This window comes from Saccoglossus kowalevskii, chromosome 4 (assembly GCF_978046115.1).
Source record: "Saccoglossus kowalevskii chromosome 4, keSacKowa6.1, whole genome shotgun sequence".
NCBI lineage: Eukaryota > Metazoa > Hemichordata > Enteropneusta > Harrimaniidae > Saccoglossus > Saccoglossus kowalevskii.
Genome location: NC_140644.1, coordinates 16,121,185 through 16,145,768, shown reverse-complemented (window position 1 = coordinate 16,145,768; position 24,584 = coordinate 16,121,185). Strand labels below are relative to the sequence as shown.

General features: G+C 35.7%; 2 protein-coding genes across 4 annotated transcripts in view; one reads left to right on the top strand and one right to left on the bottom strand.

Annotated features, from left to right (window-relative positions):
• LOC100367077 (uncharacterized) overlaps positions 1 to 13,049 on the top strand; it is a 29,132-nt gene extending 16,083 nt beyond the window's left edge. For 2 of the 3 annotated variants that reach the window (XM_085497852.1, XM_085497850.1), the window contains 19 exons: positions 2,022 to 2,078; positions 2,202 to 2,272; positions 2,750 to 2,873; positions 2,964 to 3,032; positions 3,843 to 4,005; positions 4,294 to 4,376; positions 4,810 to 4,893; positions 5,275 to 5,327; positions 6,046 to 6,123; positions 7,262 to 7,322; positions 7,745 to 7,862; positions 8,038 to 8,102; positions 9,494 to 9,568; positions 10,187 to 10,274; positions 10,397 to 10,509; positions 10,781 to 11,035; positions 11,279 to 11,332; positions 11,621 to 11,710; positions 11,913 to 13,049. In XM_085497852.1, the coding sequence (XP_085353978.1) occupies positions 2,022 to 2,078; positions 2,202 to 2,272; positions 2,750 to 2,873; positions 2,964 to 3,032; positions 3,843 to 4,005; positions 4,294 to 4,376; positions 4,810 to 4,893; positions 5,275 to 5,327; positions 6,046 to 6,123; positions 7,262 to 7,322; positions 7,745 to 7,862; positions 8,038 to 8,102; positions 9,494 to 9,568; positions 10,187 to 10,274; positions 10,397 to 10,509; positions 10,781 to 11,035; positions 11,279 to 11,332; positions 11,621 to 11,710; positions 11,913 to 12,059 (1,848 nt within the window). In that variant the 3' untranslated portion in view covers positions 12,060 to 13,049. The remainder of the gene's footprint in view (positions 1 to 2,021; positions 2,079 to 2,201; positions 2,273 to 2,749; positions 2,874 to 2,963; positions 3,033 to 3,842; positions 4,006 to 4,293; positions 4,377 to 4,809; positions 4,894 to 5,274; positions 5,328 to 6,045; positions 6,124 to 7,261; positions 7,323 to 7,744; positions 7,863 to 8,037; positions 8,103 to 9,493; positions 9,569 to 10,186; positions 10,275 to 10,396; positions 10,510 to 10,780; positions 11,036 to 11,278; positions 11,333 to 11,620; positions 11,711 to 11,912) is intronic. The other variant, XM_085497851.1, reaches the window with a different exon arrangement.
• A 10,606-nt stretch (positions 13,050 to 23,655) lies between these two features.
• Positions 23,656 to 24,584, bottom strand: part of LOC100366924 (uncharacterized) — a 282,324-nt gene continuing 281,395 nt past the window's right edge. Inside the window, exon 10 of the mRNA XM_078011409.2 lies at positions 23,656 to 24,549. Within this exon, the coding sequence (XP_077867535.1) occupies positions 23,703 to 24,549 (847 nt within the window). The 3' untranslated portion in view covers positions 23,656 to 23,702. The remainder of the gene's footprint in view (positions 24,550 to 24,584) is intronic.

Genomic DNA, 24,584 nt, shown 5'->3' with positions numbered 1-24,584 from the left:
TCTCGTAGAAGTGCATACTACACTCAGTTGTAAAGAAAACAAACATACCTCGAAAATAGTCGTGTGTTAAACATTGTTTCGTTTGAATTGGAGATTAGTGTTGTATATGATGTAGAACTTGTACACGCAGAAGAACTACATTTGTTGCTATTTTTAGTAATCTTTGTTGCCAGACTGTGAATATCCCACGCTACGAGCAAAGTTTAACCTATAAACAAAACATATTTAAAACTAAGTATGAGAATATGTTGCCAAGCTGCGCATGAGTAGAATACACAGTTTTGACTCTACGATAGACACCCTTGCCGCCCGTTGAATCAAGATGGTTAATTTTCATTGTTATAAATTACGTGTGCAATTTTCAATATTCAATATATTTAATATTGTTAGTTAAAATTATTCTAAAATGTGTCTGATAACTTTAGGCCTACATAATTCATTGCAATGTTTAAGTGGATCGTGACAAGGATCAATCCACCAGTATTACCCCCACACCTGAGGTCGAATATATGCACCATATATACCAAAGAAAGTTGCAGTGCGATATTCCCAGCAATGATTCAACAGAAAAGCAAGTTGATATGGAAAGCGGTCATTTTAATCTAGTCAGGCGGGGCAATTTCCGTGATGTATATATTTATTTATTTGTTTATATATTTACATTTCGTTTATTTAGTAATGAACCGATGTAATTTTGCCAGGGGGTTGTGGACAGATAATCTGACTAATAATTGTTATATTTTTCTACGATTTTGTCTTTTTTTTGTTCTAATTTGAATTCGAAGATTTCACATCGCGAAATGTATAATTAACACAATTGGAACTATTTCGAGATAATTGGATTCGCTTTAAATGTGCTACTGTAATGGTTTGTTTTCACAAAAATATTTTATTTGTTCGTTTTTGATTTTTTATGATAATTTCTTGTATTGATATCAGAAATGAGGAAATTAAGAACAATACTACCCTACAGTAGCACATTCTAAGCGAATCCAATTATCCCGAAATAGTTCCAATTGTGTTAATTCTTAGATACGATACGTCAATTAGGGAAAACCAGTTTTTAAAAGGGCTGACAGATAGATACATTTAGAATTGTTCTCGCCTGGTACAACTTTTCCGACTTGGTATTGTCTCCAGTTCATGTCTGGGACTTTCAACATTGTGAGTCTACCATTTACTATTTGACATTTAGTAAATAGACAACGCTATTTTATATTTTTTGAATATTTGCTACTTTACTCATGTTTTACATTATCGTCTACAGAGACAAAAAAGTATGACTTTCTGTAGATGTGAACAGTTTTGTGGCCGCAACTGCCACTTATCAACGCCGAAACCTAGTACGTCACGAGACGCGTGAAAGCGTCACTATGGATACGTTGCGCATGCGTTAATTTGTATCATCTGCACCCAGTCGGCGAGTTAATTTCCAACAACAAATAGTTTCAAACACGGTACGACTGGCAGTCATAAAACGTAAATGGTCACAGGTTTCTTGACATTCTCCACTTGATCTCCATAGCCCAAGGGTGTTGCATTTCAGTGTGGTAACTCGAGTGAAAAATTGTACCACATAAATAATGTTAGAACGTGCAACACAAAACGCCTCGATGTTCCCGGACCCAATGACTTTTAGACGATTCATTGGAGTCTCTATGACGTCATATCTTGTAATGCTAGCACATTTGTTGTATTGTATTGCAATCCCTTTGACTGAAGAAAACATGTATTTCAAAGCGTTGGTAAATGGCATCAATGTGACTTTTGTGTGCATTCTTTTTGCGAGTCTGGTTGCTGGCACGCATCCAAAATACCTTTTTTTTTTTTGCGAAACATTAGTATACACATCGTCTCATCGTGTTTTACAAGTACTTATAAACAAACACAATGCGTTGTTATAAAGTACGTAGTTGCGCTTGCCTTTCCCATATGTGCGAAGTGTGACACGCCTAAGTTGACTTAGTGTTATATCTATCACATGACATATCCTTATTTGGCATTCTGTCATCTTGTTTCAGGAATTAGCGAAGCAATCGCCTTCAGTATTTGCAAGACACAGAAGAAAAGAATGGAAGGTGGGTCACGTGACGGCACTTAACAATCGTGAAACTGTTAATACATAAATTGGAACCTTGAACGAATGCTAATGAACAAAAAAAGTTATTAAAATATGAAATATTATTGGTTATTGTTGACAGGTGAAGCATCTGTTCCAATATGCAATACGTATGTCGTTATTTACGGCGAAATTCATGGCTGCAGCAAAGAAGTAAGAATTTTCTTTATCAATACAATCAGTTTGAAGGGTTGCCATCCCCGGCATTGATATATTCAAAGTGGCAGATCTCGCAATAATAGTCGAAATACAACGCGCAGATCACGGCGATTGTGGCGCTTACATTGAGGCCACTAGAGAAAACTCTTTATCCATCTATGAATACACGCACATATTTGGAGTGAAAATTAGATCGGCAGAGGTCGCTCTCGCGCCGTGCAGTACAATCCACGGAGTAACAAGTCAAACTTCAGCCACAACATTTATTGCACATTAAACCACACAACGACAGGACTTTGAAGTACTGAACCAATGCATACAATGTGTACGTATGCTAGTATTAAACACACCCACGCTTCAAGCTATGGTGTCAACATTGGCACTAATTTCATGCTACTGGTGGGGGTGCACGCATTGAAATCAATTAAGGTCAAAGGTCAAAGGTCAATCGTTTTATTTTCGACGTTACAGATACATACAGACTAAAAAGAAAGCTGGCAAGAACGATGCACCAATCAAGTCTGATGAAATCGAAGACGATTCGGGTATGGGTTTCAACGCAACATTTAGTAAGAATTCGCCAAGTAAAAGCAGTGTAAGTAATTACAAATGTTGCAAATAAATATTTTTTTTTTTAATTTTTTAATTTTTTTTTCTGAATTTTATTTGTGATTATATATCTTAGATCCACTTAGATTTGCAGCTTTATTTAACCACACAACCAGAGAATCGAGATCCAGAACACGTGAGAAGGGTAAGTTTAATATTTTTGTATATTCAACGCTATAATTGCATCTGAATGTTGGCAGTAATTTACAATTTTTTTCCCGAATATATAAATTAAAATATACCCGGTAGTACGAGCAGAACTTGAAGTAAACCACTTTCAAGAAATGTTAAAGTTTCCAAATGTACAAATTTATAAATAAGTACGGTACGTTTTGATTTGTTTGACTGATTTTCTCAAAGTGTATTTAATTGAACGATATCTACTAGTTCCCGATGTCCCACTGTCAGTCATGTATGCAACTGAGGACGAAGCGCTTCCGTGGTTCAAATTGACCGCCGTTTGCTGCATTTTGATCTGTAGTCATCATTTATTAAAAACGATAAATTGTTAAAGATTTTACTATCTTCTAAACGGCGACGCAATAGTCGTTTTGAATTACGTTGATTCCATAATCCATCTACGCCCCCAGATGAGTATGTTTCATTATTATCGTACTTCAGGTTTCATGCCACAATTATAGTTTATATCAATTTGTACGAATATAATAATCCCTATTTTGAAAACAATTTTCTGCAAGGAGTGGCATATTTGTATCTCAAACTGTTCTGTTTAAAATAATTCAAGTAAGCAAGCCTTAGATTTGTGGGTTGAAATTTTAGCAAAAAACCAATTGGTTTCTGGGTGGACTGTTACATTTAGAGTGCGTAGTTTAACACTGCCGTTCGTGGTGAGATTAATCGTAGTGGGAGTCCAATAGTACGTCACGTATTTAGTGTGACGTCATCGTACTATGTCCACACGTGACTCATAAAGTAACGCGTTATCTTCGTCTAGATAATATGGGTCCTACGGACCACCAAGGCGTTTACGATGTTCTCATCGGAGATGGAAGTGGAGCTGGCACGACGTGTTGGGTATGAACGGTACGACAACGGCCGTGTAATATCATATCAAGGGAAACCACCAGACAGGTTTTATTATATACTCTCTGGGAGAGGTAAGCTATAAATGACGTCATAGTATAATTAACATAATTTTCCATGTACCATTTATACGTACATTGTTATATATATTAAAGCGCGGTGGTCGTCGCGCAGCGCGTGTTCGAATTTTATGTAAATAAACAATGTATTTTACACGCGTTGTATACGTCGCTATGAGTCCCACATCGAACAAGACGCGGCGCGACGACTGCCGCCCTTTAATTAGTAATTACGAATCATTTAGAAAGGACGATAATTTTGCACATTATCGTGATCAGTGCTGTATTTTTCTCTCACTGCAGTTAATATGCTGAGACAATACAAGTTACAGACCGGTGAGGTCACGAAGTCCATGGGATTTCTAACCAAAGGGAAAACGACAGACGTAAGTTAATTACTGGTCATGTGACCGCAAATAGCCAATTGGAAATCGTAATGCCTTTTCACGCTCTATCTTAGAGTACGGTAGCGCTCCAGGGCAGAAACAATGGCGCTGTATACTAGTATACCCATTCCACGTATTATTTTCGAGTTTTTCTTTATTTTTACAAATAACTGGCCCAGAACTACTATTGTGTGACATATAGCTGTTACTCTGAGTGACGCTGAGTGCTACGAAGATACCGATGAGGTACAAAATGGCGTTCCCAGTGATGTTAGGAGCGTCATGAAATATTGGTGAATTATCCGTAACTCTACAGTTTAGTATTTACCATGCAGATCACCTCATTAATATGCACTTCATAACATAACTAACATAAACTAAGTTGGGGTGGTATGGTATATGTTTCAATGTCGGTGATATTCTTTCTTTTTAGACGGAGGAAATGGAAAAACAGTGGAGGCGGGAATCTAATCTGGTGTGCAAGGGTTCGGTGGAGGTTTTACTTATAGCGAAAAAGGTGAGCTCAAAGGTCACGTGTGTAATTCATGACGTCACTTGTCGTTCTTAGTGAATCATCGATTACATTTGGAACAAAGAATCGGGCTGGCGAGTAGAAAACTACATACCGAAACTCCGGTTCGTGTCACGCACGCAGTACGTTTTTACTATAATTTGACGTAGTCTTTACCTTGCCGTGTATTCGGTGTTATTTGCTTACTTTACTTCCTATGTCAACAGCAACTATGAGTTTAAAAATTATTTCTCAGTACTTATATACCGAAACTCTAATTTATATCCATATAACTGCCAGAAATAATTTTACACTTATTAATAATTAAATTTGTAAACTTCGCTTGAATTTTTTTTTTTTTCTTTTTTTTTTTTTTTCTTTTTGCAGGACTATTTCTTTTTACAAAACACAGATGCAGGCCCGCCCATAGATTTTCTACGGTAAGGATAAATGAGATTGTGATGTGGCGGGTCCTTTCGTTTTGTGTTTTTTGCTTAGTGTTATAGTTTGTTACACACAAATATATACATTCTTACTCGCTTTATTTAACTTATTTAAACTAAAGAACTGCCTATACCAAGCGGAGAGTCGTCACCTGCGCATATCTCAGATAGCCATAGCGTTTTTAGCGTGTGTTGTTACCGCCGCTTGGGTCTCAATTCCCGCGCGTGCGCAGGTGACGACCGTCCCTCTTTATTAAATGTCTATATTTCATTTGAAAAATAATAGGTAAACATAAAACGTTGAAATAAACACGTTGGTATGACCGTGAACGGTACTATTCGTTCCACGTGACAATCAAAACATCGGCGCCCCTGACGCTAAGATACACCCGACCTGCATTTGGTTTTTACTCAATTACATCTAACGACCGCTGCAGTGTTGGCAGCCAAAACAACGTTTTTTTTTTTATGTCAAATGAATCACATTCTATAATTTCAACCTAGATGAAATATCAAACAAAAATGTATTTAAAAAAGTGGTCGTCGCGCCGCGGCGTATTTGACATGGGTCCCACGCGTCGTATTGATTACGAAAAATTCGAATTACCGCTGTGTGGTGACCACCGTCTTTTGAACGTGGCCAACAATCAACAATCGCATGGTATAAAAATAATATCATGACACTATTTTATTTCAATGTTTATGATATCAACAGGAACGTTGACTTGTTTCGTGAATTTCCATGCGAACAATTCCTCAACCATCCAGAGGCCATTGAATTCAAGTATTACGGGTGAGTGACGTCATGCTATTTGTTGTTGTTGTTGTTTTTTGTAAACACACCACTTGATAAGCCACGACAGTTTAATACCAATGGTTTAATGATATCCATATTTGAATTCACTGATCAAATGTTTCAGTAATGTTTTTAAATTGTTGATTTTCTGTACAATTGCGAGATCCCGCGAGATGCATGAAAGACGCGCGTCGAACGTCTGCCGCAAAAATCGATTTGATTTTGAACTAGAATTTCTTTATTTCGTAGCTTACATTGACCGGCCGATCTTCGGCAGAGGAATATTGCTTCCGAATACCCTTACTTAATCGAAATTGTCTATCATCAAATGTGGACAGCACATTATTAAGCATGGAAATGTCCCCGAAATACTTTCGCGTTTGTCGAATCCCACGCGATGTTTGACGCCACTACGACGCTATGACCTTTGTTTGTCCTGTTTTTACGTTCGATTTCACGCATAACGCGTGATTCTCGCAGTGAACGGAAAATGGTCTATTGTTGTGACTTGTAAATGCGTCTTTTTTGATGCGTGGCCTACTACAACATCTTAAAAGTTGTGGTGATGGTGCAGTGTGTTCCAATAAAGAATTCTCTTCCTGCTGTGTCATTTAAACGTCTGTATTCAGTGTATATATTGTTACAAAGACTTGACATAATAACACACATTAGAAAGAATTATTTAGTCATGCAATTTTGAATTTGGATTTGAACAATATGTTTATTTTATTTTTTTAGAAAAAGGGCCTTCCAAGTTTGGCGTTCGTAAAGTTGAATATTAATCATGCCCACCGACTGTGGTTAATATCAGTATACTTGAACATTCCGTTAACAGTTATCGTTTCCTTGTTACCAGATGACAGATACTGATATCAAGCTACACCACGCCCATCTCTCAATGTCATCTTCATATATTGATTTTACAGTTGTTCGGCACTTAAAGTAAAACTAACACTACTCAAACTTGAGGGCTTACTAACAAAGGATAAGTTCTTTGCGTCTTGAGTTTTTACTAATCGATTTTACCCTTTCCTAGCTTGGTGTCAACCCATGTGCATGAACTTGTCAACGACGGACGCCCCTTACTATATTATACCACGTGATAAGCCTACTTATGTTTGTGTTTATTTTACAGCCCAAACAAACTGGTGGTTAAGGATACCAACACACGCAACTGGATATTCATCGTCAAATCGGTGAGAAATCGATATTACTCCGATCAAACGTCGCAATAACTGCAGCAAATTCCCAATTTTGAATTCAGATGTCGCGGTAATAGCATCAGAATATATTTTAAGTAATCTACTATACATCAAAGGGCAAATAAAAATTATTCTGTTGTGAGGGGTGAGCGTATCTCCGATTGGATATCAAAACCGTCCACTTAAATGTAAAATGATGTAATCAACAACAAAATGAAAAAAAAAACACACAATCTGCATATACGTCCAATTGAGCAAAATATCATGATTCCCAATTGTGGTCGTAGCAAAAAATAACATTACGCCGCGCTACAGTGAAAATTTACGATTTTCACAAAATCAGAAGTTATCATTTCATGGGGAGCGTGAGGGGGTATGTTACACGTGGGATAACAAGTCTGCAATATATCTCACAGGGCCGGTGTAAATGCGTTCGACGGCAAGACGTGGTGGATGTCAGCCAAGATAAGCGACTCAGCAGCAAACAGCGATTAGAGCAGCTCGGATGCGCTAAAGGATACAGCCATGCAGATGGTAAGAAGGCGTATAGCGCCCTCCTACGTGGCGGATCGAAGTGTGAAAAAAAAAGAACACAAATTCGTTGTAAACTTACATCAGATCAGAGATGTCGTAGGTAGCGATGTCCCAATAATGTGAAGATCATATCAATATTATTAATAGTTTGATATTAATTTGTTTATAATTTCAGCAATGATGCAAATGAAGTTGAAAAGACTAGTTGAAAGTGGTCAGAAGAATTTCTCGTTACCACAGGTCAGTTACTCAGAATAGACGTCATCGTTACCACACTGCTAAATGCAAATTGTGCATAATTAAAACGCGATAATATGTCGTGGTTTTGACCCACTCCCGATTTATTGGGTTTGTTTTGAACTTAACCCCGTAACTTTGGAAATGTACCAAATATTGCAGGTGCAGTCAACGGAGCTGTTCGTGAAAAAATGTGTTCGCAAGGGATTTTTAGCGGGCAGGCAAAATAAAACATCTTCAGTGGAAGGGCATTAAAAATAGGGTTTTTCAGAGGGGAATTCCAGTAGGAGAAGATTTTGTATTCAGAGGGCAGGCAAGTTCCATTTTTAGATTGAGTGGGTAAGGGCAAAATGCAGAATTTTCCGCGGGCATCAACAACCAAATTGCCAAAGGGGAGGAATGTTTAGACTGGCCAAAAGGAAGTAGTCCAATGGCGCAAACTGCATGATAATATCCGCCCCAGGCAGACTGTGCCGTTTCATTTGTGGCACTTAGCACGTGATCAATTTGACTTAACCATTATATTACCATTGAATTCGCCTGCTATAAAAAAAAAAAACGTTAAATTTAATTCACATGGGTTTAAGGATTGGAGCTGGTGACCAATCGTGACTTTAACTTCTTCTCTGGGAAATGATAGGGAGAAGGTAGCAGAAACTGTTGAGAGGGGAGAATTAAGACAGTATGAACTGGTGGGAGATACAACTGCGCGTCCGGAGGGCAGGCAAAAAAGAAAATGAGCGGGGAGAGGGCAGTGGGAGTAAAAAACAGTGGGGGAGGGCAATTTAATTTGGTTGAGAGGGAGGGGAGTTGCGAACAGATTGACCTCCCCCCTCCAAATTAAATTAAGCCTTAATAATGTTCATAAATTAGGTTACTGTTGATCAAACATTTTTGAAAATTTACTCGTTGACTGCACCTGATATTGAACCCTAGTGAATGCATGTTTGGGGACATTATGGTAGTTTACGGATTTTATCAAGTTTGATTCTTTTTAAACGTGGTAGATAGATCCGTTTTCATCATGGAAACCGGGGTTTCGGACAACTAGTATATCATGTCCCAAACCTCAGCCACTCTGTGGCGTGACGTTAATGACGTTTAAGATTATCAAATTAACTGAATCAAAGCAGGTGGCCCGAGAGACTTCGTGTATCAACTTCGGGAATGTTTAGCTCCGCGTTATTTTCAATACCATCAATTCGTAACTACATAGCTATACGTGAGCACGGTTCACCATAGTATGCTTGCTTTGACGTCATACTCATTACAGCGCCCTCTTTCATCTGAAGTTCGTTTATATCAGTAGAGGGTGCTCCGCAAAAGTTTGGTGTTCCATGGTGTTGCTATAACAACGGCTTTTATAACTTACGGTGAATATTTCGCTTTTGCAGATTCAAAGGGTTCCAGACCAAATCACTGTCAGTAACCCACATGCGCAAACAATTGGTTTCGATAGTAACGGGAGGGTAAGTTTTAAGCATCATTCTAATAATTTCTGTGCATAAATTAGGCTTAAGGTGAAGGACGCAACATCGCTTTTAACGAAGCTTGTGCATACTAACTTTATCGCTTACACCCAGCTTTGCAAGTTTGATAATAATCCAATAACAGCATTCCCTAGATTAAATTTTGGAAAATAATAGATCCCTGCCACAGAAATCATGATATATAAACCAACTTCGGATGACGATAGGTCCCACCCACAGACAGAGGTCCCACCCACAGACAACAATAGAAAGATATCAACAACAGACAACAATAGAAAGATATCAACCACGGATAACAGCAGAAGATCCAAGCCACAGATAGACGTCCAAAGATCGCAATCTCATATACCAATAGAAAGATATCAAAGGTTGGGGCCTTTCCATTGTTATCCCAGGTTGGGATAACGTCAGAAGATCCCAGACAAAGATAGACATAGAAAGATCCCAACCTCAAATACATGCTGATTTTTGATTGGCTGAAACACCCATGTTATAAAATCATTGGTTGTCTGTAATCTGTTAATTGGACGACAACTATCCGAGCTACAACAATCTAAATATAGACATAAATATTGTTGTTTACTGTGTTTGTTTCAGATTAATTTTAACTTTCGTCGGAGATCGGGAGCATTTCCACCGAGTAAATTCTCTACTCCAACAGCATCAGAGCACGATGTACAATCAGGTAACCTACTCAGATTATGAAATACAAACTGTAGTGCAGCAATCACTGACTGTCGTTGCCACGTCACCGAATCTAGCGTAAAAAATTCATGCTACATCGTTGTGTGTTTCTTCTCCGAATAGAATGTACGGGTACGAGCATGCACGATGGGAGTGAACAAGAAGCAGAAGAAGACGACTTTCGTGGCACGTCGAAGGTAAATGAGAGAGTAGCCAATACAGACTCATATACAGAGGTGAATATTATACTGAACTCGATCAAGTTACGACGTCGTTATTGTTTTGAACTGTGATCAGCTGTCGATAAAAAAAAATGTTGTATGTGAGCTTTGTAATACATGTATTCTAAATGACTAACGATAACACAACCAAACACTATACTAGTAGTCGATTTGAACGATTTACACCCATCTACGTTATTTGTACGTCACTTAAATGTTTCGTCGCTAGATGGCGCGACTTACAGTATATGTAATTTGTGACCTGAAAACATATATCTTATTTCAGCCAAAAAGTCGAAAGAAGTTTCACAGGGAGTCGATGTCGATAGAACTACCGCCATTAGCGCTGGCTGGGTCCAAAGACAGGCACTTGCTGCTCGGTCCTACACGACAACGGAAAAGTATGTTTATGACACAGAGATCGAAAACAGAACCACAAATTATGAGGAAAAGACGGCCGTTATTGGACGACGACGATGAAGATGTTCCTTTACGTAGAGCGTATTTACAATTAGATATACTTAAGTCATGTGATATGATAGTAAGTAATCAATTCAATCTGGTTTAAACCGGTTCGTTCCAGTTCGGGATTGATTCCAACTTTGTCAGTGTCGTAGTCAGTCTGACACATGGCAAACGTGTGTCTTGCTCGTAATTGTTGGCTAAGACCATTTGACTTTTCCAGTGTACATTGTACACGTATTCTATCTCTGAATTATGTTTGTATACGTAAAGCGTGAACTATTGTCCAACGATGACCTCACTGTCTTTCATTTCTCAACAGGGTTTGAATGATCTGTCTGGACTTAGCCGTGCAAAGAAAACTGGTGTTAGTGTGGTATGTACTAAATTGAACTCGAACATAGCTTTCGATACGCATACTCGCTATGGCAACCCCTACACTTTAATAATTAAAATTCATGTATTTCACTTCGCTACAATAAGAAATAATTTAATTTCACTTTGGTAACAAAAGGTAGGAATCTATACATAACTTTATAATACAGTAGTCAGTGCCCTCTCATCATTGAGTTGATTGTATCGAAAATGACGCGATGCGAAGATCGTGGCCATTTTACCCAATCGAGGATAAAATCCATGATTTCGTTTACATTTTTTTTTTCAGTGGAGTGACGGAGCTGAAATAATCAAAGTCAACAAGAGATTCTTCCGTCAGCATGCTGGTACTGTGACTATGTTGAAACTGGAAACTATGGTACGTATTATTTATTTATAAATAATAAAAATAGAATTGGCAGTTCGTACTGTGCAATCGTATACCAATAATCGTACGTGATTAAAACATACAGTATTAATCGGTGTGACGAAGATGCACATGGCTATGGAATTTAAAAGTAGTGATTCAAATCTGACCTTTGACACTGAATGTGAATCTTTCCGTGGTTAATATTTTACAGAACAGAGATTACGTAACGGAGGAAGACGCTATGCAGAACTTAGAAGAACAAGAAACGTGGTTGCAATACAAAACCATTCTAATGAAGAAAATGTCTCTTTATCATAGTAAAAATCCAAAGACTCCGAGAAATACGCTGTCAACCTGAGCTTGAACGCACAATTACGTCATCAAATGTCCCCCATGTTCGGGATTGTTTGACTATAATTTACAATGTATCAATTACTGGTACCGAAATTTTACATATTTTTGAAACCTACAACGTTTAAAAAATCAACGGAAATCTTTTTGTCTTAATCGCAATGTACTATGGGAATAAAACATGGAATGGATTTCACCACGGCATTATACGCTAAATATTAGTATGTCTATCCGTCCAGGTGCTCACGATCCGTTCTATTGTGGCGCCCTCTTACGGCCAGCAATCCGTATTCGATTATTAAACTTCGCCAAGTACAAAACCACGCTACGCTATATCGAGTATTATCATTTACACCCGTGCATTAAAGGGACCTTCTTCAAGGTCTATATATTCAATATACTTAGATTACTTGTCTGATTTTGGATCTATGGACAGCTCACTGAATACCGAACCATCAGGGACTTCGAACGCGTGTAAGCGTGCTATTGACTCTGGAGTAGCGGGCATTTATTATGACTATAGACTGCAATCCAACATTTCAATCTTTATATTTACCATGCCGTCCACGTGTATTTCCACGAGTATATTACTTTTTATTCACTGCAATATGTTTCAGATACAATTAGAGCTCCTCGAAAATAAATATCGACGTTAGTGCCACTAGAAATACTTCATTTTATTCTTTGTTTTATGAAGTATTCGCGAACTCCAATGTCCGAACCAGTACGGTGACGATGTCTGAATCCATCATCCATGCACTGTCGTTACAAGTACCCCGGATGTAAGACCAGCATAGCACTACATCCCCTCAATGCAAGGTGTGTATACGGTGTAGTATATCCGATACACTGAATTGCACTCACAAAACCATTCCTTTGTTTCGTAAGTCTTTATTTTATTTTATTTCACGGTTCCTTCGGTCCTTTGTGGGGGGGGGGACTGTGTTTGTATGTATAATTTTATATATGAATAAAAGACGAATTGATAATCACCGTATATCATATGCTCATTAATAAATGTATTGATATTGTACTTACTGTATACTGTAAAGGGGTTAATTATTCACTGGGTTTTAATTTGGCTTTTTTCGCTGACTGAAAAATGCGCTAAATTAAAACCCAGTGAATATGTAAAATTGAGCATAGAACACATTATCCAAATGATAAAACCGTGAATTTTAAAGCCACTAAATAAGCCTGAAACGCTAAATCAGTGAAATTTTAACCCAGTGAAAATTAGTCATTTTACAGTATTAGATTATTAAAATATTTCTTAGTTTGACCATGGAGGTAGAAAAGAGATCTTGTCTACCTCGTCCATGGTTTGACCATAGACAAACTTCTGTATGGCGCTGAGGGCGGACTTGTAAGACGTGTGTTGACTGATGACCTCCGCAGTGAACTAACATTTCTCAAATTACTCGATTAGCTTTTGTATAATGTTGCCATCAACTTGTACATAAGCATCGAAGTAAACCATTTATGGACTCCGAACCGTAATCTTAAAAAAAGCCCCAGAATAAGATCTTCTACTAGCTCTTCCAGCAGTGAGATGGCGTCCATTGGAAACGTGAGTACTGAACAGTCTGAGATAATCCAACACGTTAACGAGGAACAAATCCCTGCGCTGTCATTACCAACCAAAATCGAGAACTGGCAAAACAGATTTGTGATGTGAAAGCGGAATAAACAAATGACATATCTTCAAATAGTATGAAACTTAATTCGAACATTAACGAAGTTAATGAGTTGACGAGTCAAATTGACGACATGGACACGAATAAACAAATTATGGAATCCGAATTTGAAGCATTAAGTAGTATGCTAGACATAGAACGTTGCAATAGAATATCAGCTCAAGTCGAATTGAATAGATCATGGAAGGTATGGATAGATATAGTCGGGAAAATGATGTTATTATCATTCACGGCATCAAATATGAAGTGAGCGAAGACATATAAATGAAAACTTGAAAGATGTAATCTGAGGCGTTGAAATTGCCACCAGTAATATTCAGCAAAGTCCACCGCTTAAATAAATCGTCCACATCCACCAGTAATTATTTGATGCTTTTTCTTAATGATTGAGATGAAATTCTCGGCCGTGGCGATTTATTGAAAGAAATAAAGTTAATTGTACACGAACATATACCAAAACTGATGCCGGCCTACTATCCGTGTACAGATTCGAGTTCCAGCAAGAGATTCCCGCGCCTTGTGGGTAGCAAGATTAGTAAGCGTATTGAAGCTGTTATTTTGTTGTTGAATTCCAGGTGCGGTCAATTGGCCATAATCTATGTTTAAACTTTGTTTGGTTTTGTTTGGTTTATAATATCGTTTAGAGGGTCTATGGTTTATCGTGCCATATTTTTTTTTATTCTATGACAATATTGCGCTGGACTGAATGCTTTGGAGTGCCTGTACTTCACACATACCACTTCATATTCAAGGAGAGTGTTTCTTTGCGAATACGCCACTATTTTTGGCACTGTATTCTTTAAAAACGTCACGTTCAGCTGCAGTAGAAATGTGAGCACCCCCTGTTAGTTATCAATCTTGCCATCGCCCCCCCCCCTCCCCTGAACATGACAATTCTTTTACAGATATGTAATTTATACACGTGTTTCTTAATTTGTGCTGATCTATTCTATTATTAGCAATGGGTATATATTTGATCTTTTTATTGTCGCAACAAGTTTTACAAAACCACATATCATGATAATGTGGGTACATTTCATTTTACACCGTGTTGTCGTGATTGCCGGGTCTGATAACATTGAAATGGTGTCATATAATTGCAATGGATTAGCGATTAATCAAAAACGACGGGAAATATTCACCTGGTTACGTGATAAATCATGATGTAGTATATATTGTTTACAAGAAAACCCACTCTATTATTAATAATGGGCATATGTGGGAAAATTACTGGGATGGCGATATCATTTTTAATCATGGTACTAGCAATCAGCGTGGTGTAGCCATTCATATAAAAGTGTTGTTCATATGTAGTTCACAGCAGTAGAAATTATTCAAATGGTAGGTAGATTATGGTGGACATTACTGTTGAATACTTACGTTTGATTTCACGCTCGGAGTGATCATACTGCCGTTTTTTATTGATAATGTGAATGTGTAAGGATTTTGCGATCAGTCACTGAAAGTGATTTTTTGTTGAGATTTCAATACAACATTGAATTAGGTCATGGGTCAAGCAGGGAATATTACACGCAGTTATAATCCAAGATGACGGGAATGTATTCTCATACTATTATAATCGTTGGATATTCATGACATTTGGCGCTTGCGTAATCAGTTGACTCGACGTTACACCTGGAGAAGAGGTAGGCAAGCAAGTAGAATAGATTACATATTGATTCTTTTATCATTTGTGTCACGGGTCAGACTATTGGTGAAAGTTACCCTTCTGATAATCAAGGTTAGAATTGAAACTAATGCCCACCCCCGCGGCAAGGGATATTCTCATTTAAATGATCGTGAGTTTGTCAACACCGCCAATCAATTTATTACAGACATTTCGAGATAAATGAAGGGTCAGCTAATCCACATAATGTCTGAGATGCATTCAAATGTTCTTTCAGAGGTTACTGTATACAGTATAGTTCTATGAACGGTTACTAGAACTAGTAACCTAGTTCTATGCGACTTAAAAAGTATATAAAAAAGAACATACTTATCAAAGACATAAATAAATTGCGTGGCATCTTAGCCAAATGTCTTTCATTACGGGTAAAAGAGGGATTTCTAGAATAATCCATGAAGATCATACGGGGTTTATTTATGGGAAATTCATGATAAGTATGATAAGGGTGGTCTGAATTTAAACGGTTTTTAACGATTCTCTTAAAGCTGCTTGGATACCAAGTCTTATTCGCGAGAAAAGTTATTTCTGCAGTAAATTTTCTAACTCTTTATTAGTGACCTTTGGTGGTTTTATGTATCAAACCTTAAAGAGAAGGGCCATACAATATTGGACCTTTGTATTCTAATTTCTTAAAACCTCAAACAACTAATAAAGTTATTAGTTGTCTGAGTTAAAACTCTGTGTTGAATCAAAACCTACGATGGAGCGTCTCTGTCAGGAAATTATGATATTAGAATCAAATTATATTATCCGCATACAAATAATATACCAATTGTTTCATTGAGCATGGTTATGTTTTTATTAATGACCTTCTTGGTGAGAACTGTAATTTTCTAGCATTTGAACAGTTTATTTTACAATATGGGGATGTATGTACCCGATATAAATTCTCTCAGTTAAAACCTGCCATTCCCTCAAACTAGTTAGAGGCGACTGGGTTCTAAGAATTGATTAACAAAAAAACAAAAAATCGACATATTCAAACTAAAATACAAATAAATATTATATAAAAGGTCATAAAAAAAAGTAATATTAATATACAAAAAAAAAAACATTTCATTATAGTTTACGATACTCGTTTTTGACATTATTAATCATTCAAACAGAACGTTGTAAATGGGTATTATTCATATCGATACTTTCATCTTTGTCACATGAGCTGATTTATAGAACATTACATATTTGATATAATGCCTATGATAATTAAAAAAAAAAACTTTTGTATACATACCCAAGCATATGCTACATGCGCAGTCATGTCGTTTGAAGCAAATGTAAAGTATCCCAGTTGAATTATATCAGTGACGTCACTGGTTACATGTTAATCCCATCAGCCTGTGATGTAAAATTTACGAAATCTATATTGCGAGAGGGCGCTATATATCCCGATTATGCCCTTTTTTGTCGCACGAACGAGCTGTCGGTACTATACGTTCTTACAGTACCTACAATTTCCTCAATTACACGTATATTGAAAGTCGCCAATACTTATGTCGTTATGGTAACCCGTTAAGTTACCTACCATGACGATCCTAGTTACAAACAATATACAAGAAGCTTAAGCAAGCAACAAGCAATACGTGATGGCGCGGAATATTAGTATAAATTTATTATCACGCCAACGAATTCTCAGTGAAGTTCAGTTTTAATCTATTTTCGAAAAATAGCTATTCCTAACCTAATGGAACATTTTTATTTATTTTAGCATTAGCGGAAATCTAAGGTAGACCAAAACATGTGGAATATACACTAGCAGACGTGTTTCTATGGTTTCCACGCTATGTACATTCAGTTGTCGACAACTTATGTGCACATCATTTGATCAAAGTTATTTTTAGTCTTTTGCTTGATATCGTAGGACAACAATTGTTTATTTTATTTAGTATTCAACGGGGCCAGTATTATTTTTGTTTTTCATTCAGAGATCGACACAAATATTAATAGCGTCCCGAAAGACAATATAAAGAGAATGACCAAGAATTACAGTTTATAAGCTAGGCTTTATCGCTGAGGGCGCTTATCATTTACACTCACAACCGCAACATTGTTTCAAAGATGTTCAGAAATTAGTTTGAAAAAGTAATATTACTATTTTTCCCTAAACACATATTTTTTTCACTATAAATATGAACAAATGTTCATTGCATATTAGAAACCATAAAAACCCATAATCAAACAGAAAATCCAGATTTTCTAAACATAATTTTGCAAATACCAAAAAAAAAATTATTTAGTTCTGCTAATAAAAAAAAGCTAAAGAAAGAAAGAAAATAGGCAAAAAGAGGCAGTCATGAAACCTGTCTAATATTCGGGGTTCAGGAACGCCTAAATGATGAAAATTGCATGTTACATTTCTTGTAAATGATTTATCATTTATCACAAATTCAAATGTATATGGTATTGTTGTTGAACAATTATTTCATTTGATTTGCATTGATGGTAATTCATGTATAATCATTGCACATTGTCGGGTAAAGTCTTCTTGACCTATCGATCTTTAAGGGCTTATGCTTTGACGAACTGGCATATCAACAGAAAACAATCAATGAATAATTTGTCTGATAGACTTAATTTATTGAGGATACCTTAGTAGTCATAGACCTATATCCCAGAGAGCTCCCATATAGACAAACCACATGTACTACTGTACAATATGTACATTGTATTAGGAACTGCGGCTTCTATTAAAATGTTACAATGCAACAAAAGGAATACAGCTTCTATTAGAGTATCTACATATATGAGAAATGATGAATTTTTGGTTCTCAATTATTCAAAAACAAATGACTTCTATAAGGGATGCAGCTTCTAATACAGATTTTACCGTAACTCACTCGTGGATTAGTACAGGATGGCTAGTTTACATGTACTGCAGACAAGACATCAAGGGCTTGGGGATGAGATTTTTCATACTTGGGGATTTTTTTTACCCTTTTTGGGATTCTATTACTTACAACTACGAGTGCTAGGCAAACATGCAGTATGTAGTCTTCAGTTCATTGCAGTGTTGGGTGGGAAACAATTCACAGGAGTCAACCCGCAAAAATCTATTATGCCGACCGGAGATGTTATTCAGCAATTAAGCCACACAACTTATATAATGTGTTTTATACACCAATGGAATTTTTGAACTTATATTTTAAAACAGAATGCCTTCATTGTAATGACGACTTTGGGAAAAAATCACAGTGTTGACTGTGATGCGGCGAGCGACACTTACTGGAGACTCATCAACAAGTGTAATTGAAACAAAACACAATCCATAATGCATTGTGTGAAATTATATTATTAGACATAAATACGAGATACACAGTACAAACTGTTAAATATCAGCTGAATTACTGGGATATGGTACAATGAAATCAAATTCAACAATTAAATGTAATGGTATTCCTACAATTCAGCAATAACAATAACCTCTTAGCAAGATATCCATTTAAAAAAAAACTTGCTTTTGATTTCGAGTCGGTTACAGACAAATAAAAGTTCACTTAAAAAGAACTTATATCAACACTGTCATTGTGATAATGTTGATGAAAATAAACTGAAATGTACAATTCTACTTTAAATGTAAACAATCATCTACATATCTTCAAATTACATCATAGCAGATGATTAAGATGACTATATATATATATATAAATGATAATTACATCTGCTTTAAGCTTCAAATTATGCATGGTCACATGGCAGTAGATGATACCTGCAGACTGTTGGTATTAAAATAAGTATACACTTTATAAAGTGAACAATAAATTGAATTAAAATCTGAAAATGTTACTTATTAATGTGTGTTGTATTCAACATAATATAGCATGTGTCTGCATGATAAAGTGTAAAACAGAATGAAATTTATCAAAACCTGGCTCTACCAAATGAAATGACTACTTAATGGAAAATCTCATTAACTATGCAAAACATATGCAAATGTATGAATATCTATTGGTCATGCGCATTGATTATGCAAAAATATGCAAATGTATGAATATCTATTGGTCATGCGCATTGATTATGCAAAAATATGCAAATGTATGAATATTTATTGGCAAGTCTCATTAATATGCAGAAATATGCAAATCTGATATATTCGCAACTTTCCATTGTTTTGACTGTGTAGAATGAATGGATAACTATTCAACCCTGTCACCACCAGTGTTTACTTTCTAACATTCACCAAAGTAGTTCCCAGTATTGTCTCCTAAATGGTCAAAATATTGATTGATATTTTTAAAACTTCTTGGGTATAATCCGTAAGCAATATCATGTTCTGAACTTGCAGGAAAAGAAAAATATTACTACTACTTGTTGGTGAAATAGTATGAACTTATCAACTGATATCATTAGTTCAAAGAGCTCATTGACACAAGTGACCTCATTGGCTAGTAATATCCATGAATCAAAGGAGAAAATAGATGATACTATCCTATGACATCACTTGTTTCAACCAGCTCTTTGAATAAGTGCTATCAGGTGATAACCTTTTTATCACATGACCAACTTGAGTCAAAAAGAATTGTAATTGTATAAAACTATGCAAGATGACCAAATATGTCATTGGATGTGCATTTCTAGCTATGGCTACTGATGGTTTTTGATAATTGACAATAATGTCAACAATCTTTTAGAATGAACTTTCTGTTGATAGGAGTAATTGTTTTTATGCAGTCTGAACTTCTCATACAGCCAAGATAAAAAATGGAACAGACACACGGTTTAATGTTTTTCTCTGTGTACTGTTTGAACGGTCACAAAATGAAAAGTCATGCGAATATTCGCATACGAAAATTAGAAAAAAAGTAAAGAAGAAGAAAATTTATTGGCACAAACAAAAATGTTGACTGAAATCACTATATGTTCTGTATTTGCACATAAAAAAATGTCAGGAGACAATAGTGATAATGGCAGTCTGTAATCTGGCACAACAATATTTCACATACATTTCCTAAATATATTGAAACAAAAAACACATAATTATAGCACATATAACTGATAACATCTCTCTTATTTCAGAAGTTTCAGCTGCAAAAATTTCTCGTCATGTTTGTTTATTTGAAATTTGATTTGACAGTAAAGGTTTGTATCATGATTGACCAATGACATTGCACTATTGAATAATTTGATATACTAATACATACATGTCTGTTTTATACATAAAAAGAAAGATATAATCTATACTATTAACAAATTGAATAAAACATACACAAAATTAACTTAAAGTAACTTGAATTATCCTAAAGTAATTTGAATCACCCCAAAGCAATTCAAATTACTCAAAAGAAATTTGAATTACCTTAAAGTAATTTGAATTACCCCCCAAAGTAATTTGAATTACTTTAAAATAACTTGAATTATCCTAAAGTAACTTGAATTATCCTAAAGAATTTGAATTACTCTAAAGTAACTTGAATTACCCTAAAGTAACTTGAATTATCCTAAGGTAATTTGAATTACTCTAAAGTAACTTGAATTACCCTAAAGTAACTTGAATTATCCTAAAGTAATTTGAATTACTCTAAAGTAACTTAAATTACCCTAAAGCAACTTAATTTAATTTAAAGTAAATTAAATTACCTTAAATTAATTTGAATAAGCTTTAGGTAACTTGAGTTAAAGTAATATAAATTTGAATTACCTTAAAATAACTTCAATTACCCTAAAGTAACTTGAATTAACTTAAAGTAACTTGAGGTGCCTTGAATTAAATTAAAGTATGTTGAAAGTAACTTAAGTTAATTCACATGAAGTAACTTGAAGTGCCTTGAATTAAATTAAAGTATGTTGAAAGTAACTTAAGTTAATTCACATGAAGTAACTTGAAGTGCCTTGAATTAAATTAAAGTATGTTGAAAGTAACTTAAGTTAATTCACATGAAGAAACTTGAAGTGCCTTGAATTAAATTAAAGTATGTTGAAAGTAACTTAAGTTAATTCACATGAAGTAACTTGAAGTGCCTTGAATTAAATTAAAGTATGTTGAAAGTAACTTAAGTTAATTCACATGAAGTAACTTGAGGTATATGTTCAGGTGATTTGATAATATAATACGCAATAAACGGTGTTCTCAAGCTATCCTGGATGAAAGCAGAAATGGTTCGGAAATGGACAAGAGCAAATAAGTCATAAGACTATGCTGAAAATATTGTGAATTTTACAGTAAGACAAAAATTAATTTGCTGGCTTATTAGAGATTAATTTCATCTTTCCCTCATTGCACTTTATAACACATTATAACAGTGGAGTATGTTTCACTGGAACATTGAATTTTAATATCATAATCCCATTTTTGTTGTCTCCACAAGAACTTTGATGTTTGCATTTGAAATGTATTATTATTATTATTTGTCACGTAGTTGACCTTTAGCATTCGTTGAGGTGATCTATGCAAATGAAAGAAAAATACATGTGGGTAATGAGCTGCAATCAACTTGTTACAAATGAGAAAACAGTGACACATACACCGAATTGCGGTATTCAGGGAAAAATGATTGACTATCTCACTGCAAAATAATGAAAGAAGGCGTGATGCAAGATTTTGTGATATATATATATATATATATCGCAATTACAATTTTAAAGTATCTGACAAATATTAATAAAATCCGCCAACCATCAAAAACAATGATTCTCAAAATATTTAATATTTGAACAATTCTATAAAATACATTGCTAGTAAACTCATTCGTTCGTTACGTATATATTGCACAGAAATACTCCATACACAGTATTACGTTAGCTATATTATTAGAGTATGTGCTGATGTAAGTGAGATGTGTGTTTATGGTCAAAATAAGTCATATTTTAATAATCCAGTATGCAATAAATTCAATTTTTAGTTTTGTGAAATTTGGAAATACTGTAAAATACTTTATTTTAGCTGGAATTAATTTTCGATGAAAACACTTTTTGAGTGTTTTGTATGGAATTTATTTTCACTGATTTTTGACGAGTTGATTTTAGAATATAGGAAAAAAGGTAAATTCACAGGATTTTGTTTTCACTGAATCATCCCCTCAGCGAAAATTAATTCCAAGTGAAAATAAAGTATTCTACAGTATTTGAAATGCGCTTCTAATAGAGAAAATACAGCATACGAAATATCAGCGAGGTAAGATTCATTGCCAAATTCTTTTGGTACCCAGACCCAAAGGTGATTTATTGCTTTAAGTACTACAGTTGTAAACAAACAATGTATTTTACTTGTTGTGTAGGTCACATGCGATTCATATTAAACACTGAACATGCCGAGAATGATTGAGGCGTAATGAGTACCAGTACTCAGTATTGGATTATATGGGTGTGTCTATTGATTAAGTGCGAGTCCTAAATGACCTAGATCTATCCGAAAGTGAACTTGTGTGTACTCATGTGTTAAATACATAGAGATATCATGGTATTTGACCATCATAATAGTACTCAGAATTATAACAATTTTTCCTTCTTTCCTTACAATAACTGAGGTAAATTTGGAATGATAACATTTATTTCACATCCATAGGTTAAATATGCAAAAATGTAAGAAAAAATGAACCCAGATAATCTTGTATTCTGCTCAAATTCAATACTGATATTGAGGAAAAAAAAATTGATTCTGAATTAACTTATGTTTTCTAAAATAAAACATGATTTAATTCACAATCTAGGACGTAATTTAAACATTAAAAGGTTGAGACTATACAATATTAACAGTTAAGCTAATCTTAATGTTAAAAACTGAGCAATGATTTTAAATGTCCTGGCATCAACACCAGCATTTACACTGATGTCCATTAACCATACTGTACATAACATTTATCTTTCAAACCACAGAGATTTTAAAACTGGAAAATCTTATTAAAAATCTTCACTAATCTAAAGCAGTATAAAAATCTTAAACACAGCATCAATATGACACAACGTTTTTTAAAAAAGTCAAATTTCAAAATTCATATGATCCCTCCAAGTGGGATTTTAATAAAAGAAACCCACAAAGTTAAAATGGGGAATATCGGAAATACTGTCCAGTAACTCAAATAGTCAATGAAAAGACAAAATTTCTGTTATTTTTCAAATTTATAATGGCAGCTTATACAAACATAAAGACGACACAATATTGCGAGTGAGTGAGAGACTTATCAATTTGGTTTCCATCATACAGTGCAACTTCCTGTGACTATATCAGTTTCCCATAGTTCACTGCTTCTTCCTGTCATTTTAACTTCCCACAATTCAGCGGTACTTCCTTTCCTTTTTTAAAATTGTTTTGTAAGATATAGTGTGATTTCTGTGGTCAAACTAACGTCTCCTGTTCATACATGTCACCCGTACTGCTTTCTGACGATCTCTGCTTCCACTGCATCCACTTGTCTTTGTCGCATTCCTTGATTCTGATTGGAGACTTATCCCCGGAGTAAGCGTTCTTTTTTCCCAGCATGCCTGATTCAGTCCTTCGATCATCCGACACACTTCCTACATGCGCCCTTATCAACGGAGGCGTTAGTGTTCGCTTAACGTTAAGTTTCGACCACCTTTCTTCGTTTGATGGCGAAGTTAATCCTGCCGAGAGCGGAGCACTGTTTTTGGAAAGTTCGGAAGCAGACTTGAGTGGCGGACTCAGGGACACTGTTTTGGGAGTTATGCTGCTATTGTTTAGTTGACTGGTGGTTGGTTTCCCCCAGTTATTGTTCAGCACTGATTTCCTTGTTTGAATGTGTTCCGCATAACTCGGAAGTGGGGATACTGGACTAACAGGTGGGGAATAAACATTTGTTTTTTTGAGTTCATTTTGGCTGGCAGATAAATCCAAGTTTGGAGGAATACTTTTTTTCTTTTTCATGCCAACAGCAGAGAGTTTAATATGTTCCGGCACCACAGTAGTGTCTAAGAAGAACCGCTCCCTTTCCGTTTTATACGGTGAAAAAGCAACGGTTTTGTGAGGCGGCTGTGGAGTCTGTGGTAACTGACGAGGCGATGCACTGGGAGAATCAGGCACATGGTTTACTACAGTCGGAGACTGAGAACCATCGGTAGACTTTGTCCTTGATCCAAATAGATCAATGTCACTGTTAGGTGTGTGAGGTGCAGATGATATATCATTGTCTTCCCACACATTTGACTCACTTGTACTCGGCCGATACCTGCAATCATTAAACACCATGAAACCTATTACTGT